The sequence below is a fragment of the Antechinus flavipes genome, chromosome 3 (assembly GCF_016432865.1).
Source record: "Antechinus flavipes isolate AdamAnt ecotype Samford, QLD, Australia chromosome 3, AdamAnt_v2, whole genome shotgun sequence".
NCBI lineage: Eukaryota > Metazoa > Chordata > Mammalia > Dasyuromorphia > Dasyuridae > Antechinus > Antechinus flavipes.
Window position 1 is genome coordinate 300,927,520 of NC_067400.1, and position 15,523 is coordinate 300,943,042.

General features: G+C 37.8%; 2 protein-coding genes across 2 annotated transcripts in view; both read right to left on the minus strand.

The window, feature by feature from the left end:
• GUCA1C (guanylate cyclase activator 1C) overlaps positions 1 to 9,331 on the minus strand; it is a 61,286-nt gene extending 51,955 nt beyond the window's left edge. Inside the window, exon 1 of the mRNA XM_051991201.1 lies at positions 9,128 to 9,331. Coding sequence (XP_051847161.1) covers positions 9,128 to 9,331 — 204 coding nt within the window. The remainder of the gene's footprint in view (positions 1 to 9,127) is intronic.
• Positions 9,332 to 12,488: 3,157 nt separating this feature from the next.
• LOC127557186 (MORC family CW-type zinc finger protein 1-like) overlaps positions 12,489 to 15,523 on the minus strand; it is a 32,304-nt gene continuing 29,269 nt past the window's right edge. The window contains exon 6 of the mRNA XM_051990606.1: positions 12,489 to 13,174. Within this exon, the coding sequence (XP_051846566.1) occupies positions 13,037 to 13,174 (138 nt within the window). The 3' untranslated portion in view covers positions 12,489 to 13,036. The remainder of the gene's footprint in view (positions 13,175 to 15,523) is intronic.

Genomic DNA, 15,523 nt, shown 5'->3' on the forward strand with positions numbered 1-15,523 from the left:
ATAAACTCCAGTGGCTCCCTATTGCTTCCAAGATTAAAAACAAAATGTTTTGGCATTCAAACATAACCTAGCTCCTTCCAACTTTTCCAGTCTTATTTTAATTTCTTTCCCAGCATGTACTCTTCAATCCAGTAACACTGGTCTCCTGGATTGAACAACACTCCATCTCTGTTCTGGACATTCTTTGGCTGTCTCCTTCAATGGTCTCTGCCTACAGACCTTGTTGGCTTTAAATGCCAATTAAAATTCCACTTTCTACAGGAAGCTTTTCCTAACCCTTCTAGTTTATTTTCTATCTAGTTCTATCTAGTTTCTAATTATTTCCTTTTTATCATGTATATAATTTGCTTTCTAAATTTTTCTTTTTTTGCACATTGTAAAAATTTAAAATCCCTTTTAGATTGTAAGCTTTTTGAGAGTAGGAATTGTCTCAAAAACTTGTTTCAGTGTTCATAAGGGAAGAATACAGGGAAAAATCCAAGTAATCTTTCCATTGCATTGTAAACTGTCTTGGGGTAGGGATTTTATGGGAATATTATAGCAATGCTTCTAAAGATGAGATCTCCCTTCACTCCCACTGATTGTCTTAAATTTGTGTCTGAAAGTGATGAATAAGTGATGAGGTCCTGAGCAACTGGATATGGTTGGCAGAGAACAAAATGAAATATTGATGTAATTGTGCTCTGGGGCAGGTAGGGAAGGGCATTGATAGGAATCAGTTTAGCCTCATAGTCCCACTTTCTGTGGAAGTCCTCAGAAATCTGAGTTATGTCAAATCTTGGAGATTCAATTTTCCCCTCTCAATCTGTCTATTGCTCACACAATCTTGGCTGAATCCCTTTTGGGATAGCCCACCATAGCACTCTGCCTCGAGATGATTTTCCCTTCCCCCATACCGCTTGGTATCTCTCCTCTCAACCCTATACCATGCTTTGTGATGTTTTCCTCCTATTGCTAACTCTTTTAGGGTGCTAAATGTCTTTTTGCTATTTAGCCTATTAGCTAATAGCAACTCCAACCTCATGGAGTATTCCTTTTCTTCTGGTGCATTGTGGTTTCCACTAGGGAACTTTTCCATCATAAATTGTTAAAATCCTTTTTCCTTGCTAACTATCTGCTTTCCCAACTCTATTTCAGATTTGCCCCTCCTGGTACCTATTGTATCTGTAACCTCTTCTTCTAACTAAAACTACCTTTTCACATGACAGAATCCCAGCATTTGGTACCTAAAATAATCTCATAATTTGCCGCTGTCCTAAATCACATTACTTGGTGCTTACAACCACATCATAAGTGCATGCCTGATATTACCAACAGAATGAAAAAAGTCTTAATTTTTACATATGTTAAATTTTCACTAATATCAAGATTTCATCTTTTAAGCCTATTTCAATATTTTTAAAAGGTAGTGTGATAAAGTTACTTGAGAGCTATCTTAAGGCTAAGAAAATCTGAATTCAAATCCTGTCCTTGACTCTGGATCAGTCACTTAAATTCTCAATTCTCTAGGTCCCAATTTCTTATACTGTGATTCATGACCCTGTATTGGGTCTTGTAACTGAGTGTGAAACAGACAAAGGACTCCCTTCCCTCAGTCTTAGCTTAAAGGACCCAGAGAAGGGTCTGTTCAGCTAGATTAGGGGACTTCTTTTGCACTTCAAAGTGCCAGATCAACAATGCTCCCAAGGATATCTGTTCCATGAGGGTGGTCACCTAACCCTGATCCCTATCTATGTTAAAACATCTGCCTTTGTATCTTTCCTCCTGTAAAGTCGAGTCACTGTTTAATGTCAAAATGTGCCAGCAAGGGTGAACAAGAATGCTTATAAGGCTGTCCCTACTTCAGTTGGGCACGGAACCATGCCAGAATCCTACTGGAGGTCCGTCCTGGCCATGCAGACCATCTAGGCCAGTTACAAATAAATTATTTCTAAATTATGAATTACTATGGCCGTCTTGGATTTTATTGCCTGGGCTATTTCACTTGGAGATCCCCCGAGATAAGCCTTTGGCTTGGTCTGAGGGCCAGTCCCTCTCCCTGGAGGGCGAAAGAGATTATGGATCTTAGGGGATGGCCACTGAGAGACCTTCCTCAGCCTCTAATATTCAGTACTCTCTTTTCTGCGGACCAGGAGAGTGAGACCCAAATTTTGAATTCAGTCTAAAATTGGCATAAAGCATTCTAAAAGCCAGTTCTGGTTATTTTGAGGGGCCCCTGCAGCTGCAGCTGCCTAACTATCCTGCAGCCGCCTGTCTGGTCTGTTGAGTACTCCTGTATCTGTAGCAAATGGGCCTAGCTGGACACAGTGTTTGACAGCGACCCTTGCCGGCTCTTCATGGGACGCCATCGTAAGAGTCCTGACCTGGTTCTGGAAGACTAGTCTGTATGTTCTGTGTGTTCTGTGTGATTTGCCTGTTTTGTTGATTGCTGTTGGTTGTGGTCTATGTTCTGTGTGTTCTGTGTGATTTGTCTGTCTAAAAGTTTTGTTAACAACATTACAACGGTGTTTAGTTTAAAATTGTGATTTCTAACTTTTAATCTGTTGCACTAATTCGTAAGCAAAAAGCAGCAACAGGATTTTTTAAAAAATGTAAAAGGTGAAAATGGATATCTGCGTGTGTGTGTGTGTGTGTGTGTATGTGTGTATGTGTGTGTTTGTTTGCTTTGTATTTTGTATTCTGTATTAAAAAGTTAGCAAGCTTGTAAGAGATAAGAATTCACCCTCTGTGTTGCAGGCTTAGAAAATATCAAGAAATTTGAAAAATCTTTCTCTCTCCCTCTCTCTGTTTCGGGCTGATTACAGCAGCCTGTGAGAAAAAGGGAGAAAAGGGAGAGAAAGGAAAAAATAGAAAAAATAAATAAATAAATAAATAAAATTGAAAAGGATTTGAAAGTTTGGAAAGTTAAACAATATATAGAGAGAAGAGCAGTGTGCTAACATTTAAAGAAAAGAAGTTTGAATGGAATATCTAGGTATTCTTTGTGAAGGCAGAGAAAAGCACTAAACTGGCTTGCAAGTTCACAGAAACCCCTTTGGATTCTGAAAGGGAAAAAGCGAATTCAAGGTGAAACAAACTTCTCTCTGGGGGCAGAGATCCTGGAAAAAGCCCCTAGTCTGTTTGCTGATTTAAGAGCTTTGTTAAGTTTTAAGAACAATGATTAAGAAATGTGGGAATTGGTTATTTGAAAATTGCTTGTGATTTAAAAATTTTTTTAACTACTTTGTAAAGTGAATGGAATTGGCTTAGTCTTTTCTGGAAGGAATTTGATTAAGAAGTTTGGGATGGTTCTGAAAAGGAAAAAAAAATTGTGAGAAATGATAATGCTATCTATAATCTTTGCACGCTAAATTTGTTTATTCTGAGTATAAGATCTTGGAATTTGTTTGAATATTGATAACTTCCTTACTAAAAAGGAAGAAAAAAAAAAGAGAACAATAGAATTCCAATTTAGCCTGGGCTCGGTCATGGAAACTCTGCCTAGAGATGCTAATTACTGTCAGACAACACTCAGGAAGAATAAGAAAAAAGCATTTGTAAGAGCCCTGTATTAGTTTGGTTCAGAGTTTGTTACCTTCTGAAATATATTGAGTTTATTTGTTAACATATATTATACTTTAAATCCAGTTCTGCTGGACATGTATGGGTTTTATGGAGGTTTGGGCTATTCACTATAGTGTGAATCTTACAGGTTTTTGAAGGAAAAAGGAAAGAGGAATACAGGTGATTTAGGAAGGACTGATTTATAGGGCAATTAGAGGTTTGCATGGTTTTAGGAAGGTGAAAGAAAGACTTTTAGGAGTAGGTGAGGAGATGGGGAAGGAGCCACCCACCCCCACTGTCTTCTGCTACTTTACCAAAGGAGCATCTGGTAGGAAAGTTCTTTAAGGAGAGTGTTCAAGTATGTAACCAGAGAGAAAGAGAGAGTTGGAAATGGGTGGATTTGGGAAGAAACCTGATGTTGGGAAACTGATGGGCTAAATCTTGAAAAGGATCCCTATGTAGGAAATTGAGTGGGGAAGCTGAGGGAAGTTTTTTTAGGAAGCAGGAGTGGAGGAAGGGTGGCCATGTGGAATCCTCTCCTCTCCTTACCCCCCACCCCAAGTATGTTCCTGCCGTTTTTTTTTTCTTATCTGATTACGGCCAGTTCAGCAAACTGATTTTTAAAGACATGCTTACTTTAAGGTTAATTGAATATCTGTTTCTTGATACACAAATATTTTCTTGGTTGAGGAATATGGTCATAAATGTGATCCATACTTTGGTACAAGTATTTCTAAAAGTTTAATTGCTATGTTAAAAATCTTCTTGAATTCTTTTATGTGGAATTGGGTCTTTTGTATAAGTTTAATTTGATTGTATTGGGTCATCCTGAGGTTATTTAAAGGGCCTCTGAAAATAGTTTTTTTTCTTTGTCCTTTTGAAAATGTTTCTCTTATGGACAATATGCAATTTGGAATATTTTTCTATGTATTGGGTATTTTAAAAGCAAAATGATTTGTATGTATAATATTCACTTATGTACCATCTACCTAGATATGATAATTGTTCAAAGTTGTGAACTTACTGAGAAAAATTTCTTTCTGTTAGTATTGCAAGGTTATGATAAATATTTGTTTAAGATTTATCAGAAATTTGATTAATGGCATCTGTTATTGGAGGTAAATTTTTTTGGGCTTAGAGTTAATTAGTTAATGCTATTTGGGAGTTTTAAAGCTCCACCCTCTGACAGTTCCTGGGACAATTGATAAGCAGTGAAAACTCAACTGCTTATGTTATGTTATAGTTATGTTCTTGCATTTTCCCTTCTGTAACTGATCTCTCTGATCAGAGCAATGGTCAATAGAACTGTTAATGCAATTCAATTGTGTCATGCCTTGCTATTTTCAGTCTGGTCATATGTAATCATGTATCCTAAATTCTTGGGCAACTAAGTATTTCATCTGGTCATCTGTCTGTTACTGGATATTTGTGTCCTGTTCCTTTAAAGTTCTATATGATAAGAGGACAATTAACAGGGGTCTGTAAGACTGAAGCCATTTGTTTGGCTTGTAAAGCAAACTTGTCTCGTCACATAGGAAACTGCTGGCCTATTTATTTTGGCCTCCTCATATTTTGCAGCAGTTTGGTGAGCTGAGTCTATCTGAGACTGGTCTAATTTTTCTTTGTTAGATTTGTGTTTTTTTTTATTCTAGATTTTGGTCAAATTACAGATATTGGCTTGCTTCTGGAACCTGGATCAGCTTTGATCAGCTTTGATTGTCAGCATGACGCACCCACTCTGCAAGGAATGAGAGCCTCCTATCACTTCACAACCTGAAGCAGCAGTTTGTACATGAGACCATGGATCGTACCCTGCATTGAGTGTACTTTGGACTGATAGGAGGGACTTTGGGAATGGTTGATGACTGACTGTTAAACCTTGCCTGGATCATCTATTACTGTGTGTTTAAGATTTGGGATGGGATTTGTTAAAACTCTGTAACTGTTGCTGTTATGTTTGAGGGCTTTTTAGGAAATGCTACTGTACTAGTCTGTTATATATAGGGATTTTAATTCGCTCTTGGGATTTATATGGGAAATAGTCATTTGATAATTCCTTTCCGTGGGAAAAAAAGGGGAGGAAGAGATAGAACAGTGGGGAAACTGGTATATTTTTTTCAAAATACCTGAAAGAATGGGAAGCCCTAGCTCCTATTCACTTTGCCTTAGGCATTTCTGCCCCACGCCCCTATCTCACTAGTTCAGATTGAATTTGGATGCTTTAGCTTTAGAATCCCTTCTTTTGTTAAAATTGCCCTGGCAGACTCAGTTTGGGGGATTATTTTTTTTTAGAAAAGTTTTAGAAATCAGACACCTGTCTTGGGACTGGCAGTCTCTCTGATCTGTTTTTCTTCAGTCCTGTAACCCCAGTTTATTAATTAGTACCTCAGCATTTCAAAGGATATCAGGCATCTAAAAGTTTGGGGTTTGCCTGCCGTGATGGTCTAACTGTGCATAATCTGCTCTGCAATCTGATCCTTTCTGCAGCCCTGTCTGTTTCTCTGGATGGGGACAGGTGGAGCTACTACAGCCTCACCCTTCTCCCCTCAGAGATCTGCCCCTCTGAATGGGCTTGAGCTTTTGGGCCCTGCTGCTCTGTAAGCAGAGACTGAGTTAAGTGCACAAATGACCACAGACCTAACTCACAGCGAACTGTCCATCTCAAACTGGATTCTCTGGCTGCCTCAACTATAGAGGACCTGACATGCTTGCAACAGGGAGCCTTTGTACTGCTGTTAACTCTGGGGTTATCAAGAAGAGACTTGTCCTTGCATTTTTTTCTAGTTTTCTTTAATGTTGGGCCACAGTTCTCTTTAATTGTCCTGACTCAGTTTCCTTAATTGGTTCTGCCTCAGTTTCCCTAAATTATTCTGTCTCAAGTTTCCTTAACTGTTCTGCCTGATCCCCTTAGTTGCAAAACTTGCTTCTGGTTCATTAAGGACTAAGGGCCACTTGCTCTAAGGTTATAAAATGTTAATGTGAGACTCAAGATAAGGGGGAGGCCAGACTTGCTGGCTCCTATCAGAATGTCCAGTGTCTCCCACCACGCTGACAGAACCAGATCCATAGTCTGTTCCCACTCTCTGTGTTCTGCCCCTGCCCCTGCCTTGGTTTACCCCTGTGTTTGTACCATGTGTGTGTATACACGTCATTGAGAACTCACATTCACCACTGGATACTTTGAGAATAGAATCCTGTCCAGTCAATCAGACTCTCCTGTTGATAGAATGTTGGGAGCTCTCTGGTCTCTGTCTTGCCTCAGTTTCTCCGGCCTTACATTTGCCTTGTTAGTTCTCAGGTCGATGCAGACATTAGGACCCTAGAGGGTCTCCTTACTCATCTAGGAAAGTCAGTGGGCTCCCTAGCAGGAGTCGTGTCACACAACCTCCATGGGTTAGATCCGCTGTTTGTGAAGCAAGGGGTCTGTGCGTGGCACTGGGAGCATCTTGCTGCTTCTATGCAAACTGTTGAGTGTCATTAGGGAATCTCTTGCTTCCCTGTGTAAACAGTTGGGTGACCGGGAGGCCAGTCGTGAGGCTTCAGTCAGTCACTCTATGACTGGCTGACCACCTCCTCGGGAGGTACAGGCCCAGTCCTCTTGTCCCTTTTCCTCCTCCTCATAGCTCTCCGAATAAGAAAGTGCCTCATCTCATATGTTCAGGATTGCATACAGACCCTGGAACTTTTCGCTCTTAAAGTGGCTTATTCCCGGTTGACCTCAGATAAGTCACGACTATGAGTAAAAAGGGGGGAGTGAAATGGACAAAGGACTGGCCTCCCCTCCCCTTCCTCAGTCTTAGCTTAAAGGGCCCAGAGAAGAGTCTGCTCAGCTAGATTAGGGGGCTTCTTTTGCACTTCAAAGTGCCAGATCAACAATGCTCCTAAGGATATCTGTTCCATGAGGGTGGTCACCTAACCCTGAACCCTATCTATGTTAAAACATTTGCCTTTGTATCTTTCTTCCTGCAACGTCGAGTCACTGTTTAATGTCAAAATATGCCAGTAAGGGTGAACAAGAATGCTTATAAGGCTGTCTCTACTTCAGTTGGGCACGGAACCATGCCAGAATCCTACTGGAGGTCCGTCCTGGCCATGCAGACCATCTAGGCCAGTTACAAATAAATTATTTCTAAATTATGAATTACCATGGCCGTCTTGAATTCTATTGCCTGGGCTATATCAAATGTAGGTATTGTAACTGAAATTATAATTTATTATCAGTATATGTTTGATTTGTATCCTTGTTTTATATACCTATGCACCTGGGATCATGCCAAAAGTTTAAGAAGCCTTGTTCCAGGCAACATTCTGAGACTATAAATTGTAGAGAAAATATGCCCTGCATGAATAAAGGGACTTTTCTCTTCTAAGAGTTTTCTGATTTAATGAAATCATAGGTTCAGTGACTATTTCTATTTCTGTATTTAGGAAATTTTCTGTGCTGAGGGAAATGCTATCATAAATTTCCTTATATTTTAAAGGCAAACCAATTGATTTGGAATTTAGTCATGCCATTAATCCCATTTTATTCTTTTTAAATTTTTTTTTCTATTTCCCACTTTTCTAATATCTTAAAGAAGATAAAATTTCTTATAGTAATTTTTTGGTCCCTTTTTTCTTCCCTAGCTTTATTCTTGGAAAGAAAGCAGCATCTCTCTTTCTCTCTCTCTTTTAATAGATGCAGCCATTATATTTTTAATTTGGTTCATTATGAAGATTCCTCTTCTACAATTAAGCAGAATTTTAAAAAGTTTATCTATAAGGTAGAGTTTTATAATAAGCTAAAAAAAGTGTGGGAGGGAATTAACCCAATGACTTCTTTTGTTTATTATAAAACTTGCCACTTTATAATTCTAGATTAGTCATTTTTTTGTTCAAGTTCCTTCTTTGACTTATTCTTGTCTTGTATCATTTTTTCCTTCACTTTGATCTGAATTCTCACTTTAAAACAAACAAATAAACAAAACTAAATCCAAATAGACCTAAACTCAACCATTTAAACAAATGTAGCAGGGGGGGAAAAATAAAACATGAAAAAGGCAGCGCTCCTAAAAAAAAAATCAAAACTAATCCTAAATTTTAATTTTCATATTAAGATGGTCAGTTATAAAAATCCATTTTAAAAATTCTTGCTTTGTTTGGAACACAATGTTAATTTCCATTGATTTAATCTGCCTATCTAGATCTAATAACGCTTTTAAAAGCAGAATTCCACAAACTGCTTTTTTTAGAAAATGTCACCAATGCCTAAAATACTTTGAAAAACAGGCTTTGTAAATCAATCTTCACTTACTGGATTTATTTAAATAATGCCACGAGAATTACACACAGAGATTTAATTTAGTTTTTAAAAGAACTCACTACATGCAGAACATTTCCCAGTGCTTAGTGCCTCACCCCCAATTATTTTCACACAGTCAGTGCTAACAGTATTTAATGACTCACTCCTCTACAAGCTGTGCATTCTGTGAAGACCTCTACATTTAGAGAGATCTACTTTTTAATTCAGATAATCCTTTTTTTTTTTTTAAAGGAGAGGATGGAAAATTACACCCAAATGAAATGAAGGGAAAAGAAGTCTTACCTTGTTCTTGTCAAAAATGTTAAACAGTTGGACAACATATTGATTCGCCCTTTGATTCAAGCCTCGAAGACCCAGAAGCGCCTTAAACTCATGCAGAGTTTGCAGTCCAGATGGGCATTCTGTCATAAATCTCTTAAACCATACATGGGTCTGGACAGGAGTGATAACAGTTTGACCACCGGCTACTGATTCTTTGCCCCCCATTGGGATTCCCAGGCTTAACAGCTTTCTCTTTGGGGCTGTTTTCATTCATGTACTAACTCTTAAATGAAACTCGAAATTCAAGTGGGCCCCTAAACAACCACGGTAAACCTCTTACAGCTTTAGGTTAAGTAAGAAGAGAAAGCTGGTGAGATTACCTCAACTGCTCATTTTTAAAGCAGGCAGTGACAATGGCTAGATGGTATTCTCAGCACAGCTGTCCAGCTAAAAGTACCTATGCTGCTGACATGGGCAAGCCTGACCTTCCCCCTTAATTCTGAAATTCTTTTATTGATTCCCTGAATGGGACAGGATGATGGAAAGGAAACATTTTAAAAGTGGACATCTGGAGACTTGAATTCTAGTCTCATTTGGCTCTACTAATTATGATCATTTGCCCTCTAATTGCCTCAGTTCCTCGTCTATAAAAAAATGGGATAATATCTACCTCCTAGGATTGTTGTGAGGCTCAAGGGAGATAATATTTGTAAAATGCTTAGCACAGTGATTAGCACATAATAAATGCTATATAAATGTTAGCTATTATTATTGATTTTTAATAATTAATTTTAATAATAATTATTAATTTTATTAACGGCAGCAGTTGAAACAGTGCTAGATTTGGAGTCCAGAAGACCTGAGTTCAATTACAGCCTTAGACAAAATAAACCTTACTTGTTACTTTGGGCAAATTGTATCACCTCTGCCTGCCTCAATTTCCTCATCTATAAAATGGAAGCTACCTCAAGGTTTTTGGGAGGATAAAATGAGAAAATATTTATAATGTGATTTTCAAATTTTAAAGCATTGTAAAATAATGGCTATTATTATTAAATGCTTCCTATATTGTTTTACATTCTAGGAATACAAGGGCAAAAATGATGTCCTTTTTAAGGGAGGTCATTTAGACTTCTCTGTGCTTTTAATGGGACTATAATCATCAAGTACTGAAATGGGTAGCAGGGATACAAATATAAAGAAGGACAGTCTACACTATGTAATCTCTTGGAGATATTGGGATTCTATGATAGGCTTATAGATTTAAAGTTAGAAAAGACTTTGGAAACTGAGGTCCAGTGTCTTTAGATGATTTACTTAAGACTACAGAAATAGAGAGTGTTTGAGCAAGTATTCAAATTCAGTTGCTCTTTCTCCAAAGTCAGAATTTTTATTACTGAACCAAGTTCTTTATAATATATAGAAGATGGAAGAAATATTGGGGGGAAAAGGACAATAAAAAATTAGTACATATCTATAGAGAGAAAACCTACAGTAAATCTGTGTGAATGGATTGAAGGAAGGGGTACTATATGAAGCTTGTGCATGTAAACAAGATGGACAGTATTAATGGAACCAGAGATTATTATAATGTCTGAGTGTGCCATCTTTCTAAACACTTGCCAACCATCTCTAATTAGGAATTATTGGGTGTATAGATGCTTCTTTCAGAAAAGATCTGGGTTCCTTTTTCAACTACAAGACTTTGTCAAACACTAGGTGTAGTCATTTAAAACCTGCATTCAAATGTGACGCTTTTTGACACTAATTGAGTGACCTCAAGCAACTCAGCTTGTTTGCCTCAGTTTCCTCCTCTTTAAAATGGGAAAAATAATAGCACTCGTCTCCTAGAGTTGTTGTGAGGATTAAATGAGATAATAATTGTAAAATGTTTAGCAGAGTGACTGGCACATAGTAGATGTTATGGTTAGATATATTATTATTTTTAGCATGGGGAAGGGCTTCTGGATATGTCCTATAAATACTGTATGAATAATTACTTTCCCATTCTTGGTCATTTACATTTGTGATAAAAATAGGTAGAAAGTAAGGAAAAATGGGAAGGGACCACATTTTTGTTGTTGCACAGAAATTTGGAGAAAATGGTCATTAAGGTGGATATAATTCTTATTTTGTTCTTGGTGATCAATACAGCAAATGTTGAGGCTCAAGAATCATTTCTGGAAATATAGATGTTGGATTCTGATGAGCAACAGATTTTAATGGTCAAGTGGTGGTCAGCAAATCCCTGCGCGGAATAATAGACAATGCTTTTATTTTCTCTCTATTAAACGTTACTTGTTCATTGTATTAATACATTGTATGTATTAGTCCCCATCTACTTTTCAGAGAGAATGCAAGTGCTTTTTATTGGAGTAATACAAAACCAATGAGTGGAGGATGTAGCCTGGATGAAGAATTCTTAAGGTCCACCTATCATCACTTAGGGTCTAATCTATCTCTGATGTGATAGATGATCAGAAACAGCTGTGGACACTTTCTCTATTGTGATGGTAATAGATAGGCAACAAGAGAGAATTGAATCATTGAACTTTAACTTTTGTCCCAAATATTTCAGTGTTTCCAATTGGATGAGTCTCCAGTGTCCTCCAGAGTCAGGAGTCTTAAGGCTAAGCATGACTGTATTTTGTCTCCTCCAATAGCATGTAAAATCTTGGCAGTCAGGGACTGTTTTTCCTTTCCCCCTTTCTCTCCTCCCCCTCCCTTACTCCCTCCTTCCCTCTTCCCCCGATTTGCTTCAGTTTCCTCGTTTGTAAAATAAGATGGAGAAATGGCAAATCACTTTTACTATTTTAAATTTTCTCAGGATTACACAATAATTAACATTGAATAGTATCTTGAGAACATATAGGAATAAGGGCTGGCAATTGGAGATTACATTGGTCTAGGAAAATCCTTAAATCATGGTGAGAAAATACCTCCTGGAGTGCTATGAAGTCAAATAATCAGCTCATGGTCTCAGAGAGAATGTGACAGAGGCAGAACTGGCCAGCTCTCTAGACATCATGTAATTCTATATCTCTTAACATAATAAGTAACTAATGAACTCTTGTAGAATTTTAAAAATTATTTTCATGGAGTCTAAGGTTTCCTTCCATAGAAACTGGATTTCCAAAATACGCCCAAATAATAATCAAATTATAAAGATAACAGTTGTAAAGGCAGAAACACTAAAACAAAGGCTTTATTGTTTCTATTAAAAGTTACATACACTGCTAAGAAAAATACAAATTTTAGTTACCATGAACAATATGAAAATTGTTTCCCTATTAATCCTATATATTGAAACAAAAGATATTATAATAAAGCATATTAAGTAATGATTAAAAACAGAATAAAATAACTTTTATGACAATTTTTTATCTAAGTTATTTCTTTCTCTTCTCTATGACATAGCTCTAAAGGATATTTTTCTTAATATAACTGACAGGCTATTTTAAGGCTCAAAAGTTAGGATTTATATTATCTGCTTCAAAATGGAACTGGCCTTAGTGAAGGGAGGTCAGATTTCCCCACTAGGCACGTTTGCATAGTAGGAGTCTCAAAGGGAAAAGTGCAAAATGGAATGGTCTAGCTCTTCAAATTTTATTTTTGAAAGCTACCCTTTTCAAGTCTTTACATTTCTTTGACAAAACCAAAACTTAAACCTGCATAAATTTTCATTGTTCACTGCCCTTCACATGGGAGTCAAAGAAGGCAAAGGCGCTTTCTAAAGACAGTGACATAGGAAAATCCTTTTTTTGGTTGTTGATTTTTTCTTTCTGTCTCAGTGACAGGCTTTACCCTTTTTCTAGAGCACAGATAAAATCAGTATCCAAACTGCCCATCCTTTTTCAATAATAAAAAAAATTATGAAGCCACACCTCATTAACAGTTTTGAAAAGCAGGTGGTTTATAAGGCACTTATTTTTACTCTTCATAGGAAGGGAGAGCTTGTCCTGACTTTGTTGCCGCTAGTTTTAAAGTGTCAGGTAGGAAAATATTTTCTTCATTCAGCAAAGCTTCTATGTAACTGTCAATGTGCTCCAAGTCATCTGAAGGAGTACTCTGAAAAACAAAATAACAACAACAAAAAAACCCAACCACTATTGAGCTTAAAACATCAAGAAGGATAGATTCACCTCTAAATTCCTCTCCAAGTCTAAACCACTGACTTTTCTCAGCTGTACTGCAACCCCCTGGGTGTCTCCTCATTGTTGCAGCTTGTGAAGGCTTCTTCAAGCCCATGTATTAATTAGTATCTAAAGCTGATTGATTCATTCTAAGCTTTGGCTCATACTCTATTCCCTCTTTCTTGTGGCTTGAAAATCCTTCTAGCTAATCTCCTACTTTGCTGATAGCAAAAGGATAGAACTGCCCCTGACTAACCCTGCTCTTTCTCTGATCTCTATAAAGCTTAGCATTCCTATTCCCCTAGGCTCTATTTTCCTCTGCCCACTCATTCAAAATTTGCCCATTTAGTTGCCAACTCCCTTTCATTTTTTACCTGTTCTATATGTATTTCCCCACATTAGCCTTCAAACATTAATTAAAATCTGGCTTTCCCTTGAAGATCTTAGGTTATTTTCTCCCAATAGCCAGGTTAGAGAAATGAATCTTTCTTTCTTATATTAATAATCAGTTATTGAATGAGGACCAGGACTTTTTACCTTCCTATTTCCTCATTCAGAAATCAGTCCTTTGTAGGTTATTCAGCCAGCATCTGAAGGGCATTGTTGATAATGAGATTGGATTAATTTTCTGCTCAATCTTGTTCAGACCCCACCCAAGTGAAAAGGCCCACTCTGTTTTACCCAGGTTTGAGTGGGAGGAGGTGGAGAGTTGGTAGATCCTTTGTCTAGACTGGCTTGGGTGGGCTGGGTGTAAAAGGGACATAATCAAAGTCACATACCCCAGCCCTTAATTAGAATAGGTCCAGCTCTCATTATAATATTAATTCTTCTCAATTTTTAACCAGAGTTGATTACCACCTGTTGGGAATACCCACTTTTCTAAAAACATAAGACATCAAGATAATGCCATAATCTGTTTTTGGTTTAAAAAGAGATAGCCAAATGACCCTTTTATTAATTATCCACTAGCCATAATTAATAAAATGAGTATTAATTACCCAGATACTTTGTCTCTCAAACTTTTTATATGTAACACGGGCTAGAAGAATTAATGTTACCCATACTACCCATTAACTATCTTGAACTGAATATTTAACCCACCTTAAACTCAACACATCTGAACTCATTATAAATCTTTCATCCCTACTCTCCCAAACACGGAGGCCTGCCACTTTGTTGTCATCCTCAAACAGTTACTCGGCCCCACCTCCACATCCAACCTGCAGCTAAGTCCTGGAGAGTCTCTCTCTCTTTTTTTTTTTCCTTTCCCTGAGGCAATTGGGGTTAAGTGACTTTCCCAGGGTCACACAGCTAAGAAGTTAAAGTGTCTGAGGCCAAATTTGAACTCAGGTCCTCCTGACTACAGAGCTGGTGCTTTATCCACTGCACCACCTAGTTGCCCCGGTGACTTTATTTTTGCACTGTCCCTTATCTATGTCCACTTTCCTTGACATGCTCACCATCCTGGCACAGGTCCTCTTCACTTGTACTACTACAATGACCTCTAGCTGGTCTTTCCCCACCAAGTCTTTCCTCATTCAGGTCTACTCTTTCTTTCAGTTGCTAAAAACAGAGATATAAAGTCTAGGTCTGATCATACTCCGTCCTTTCCCCCCTTCAATTTGATAAACTCCAGTGGTTCCCTTTTGCATCCATGAACAAGTATAAAACACTCCACTTAGTGATTCTCCTTTATAATTCCTGGTACAAAACACTCTATTGCATTTTCACAAGCTGTTACCCAGGAATGCTCCTCATCTTTTCTTCCTGACTTCCTTGACTTCCTTCAAGATTCAGTTAAAGTCCCATTTTCTATTAGAAAGCATTCTCAATCCCATTAAATTGAGTGTGCTCACCTTGAGATTATCTCCAATTTATTCTACGTATTTTTTTGTGTTCCGAGTTGTTTACAGGTTGTCTTTCTCATTAGACTGTGACCTCCTTGAGACAGGTAGTGTTTGGGCCTTTCTTTGAAACCCCATAACTTAGTATCATCCCTAGCATACAGCAAGAGCTCAATAAATGCTCATAGACTGGTTAATGTAGCTACTTCCAGAAGGTGGGACACGCCAAGGACAACTATTCCTCTTGCTCCTCTCCTGATCCCTTTAACTATAATTCTGCCTGGAGAACACTCACATGATCCTTAGTGACTTTAAGCCACTCTGTCATTTTCCTGAGTGATTTTCATATTCATCTTAGCCTGTTTTTCAACCTCCTGAAATCCAGGGACCTCCATTAATAGCTGTACTTAAATTATCCACAAAAGTTGCTCATTCCTTAG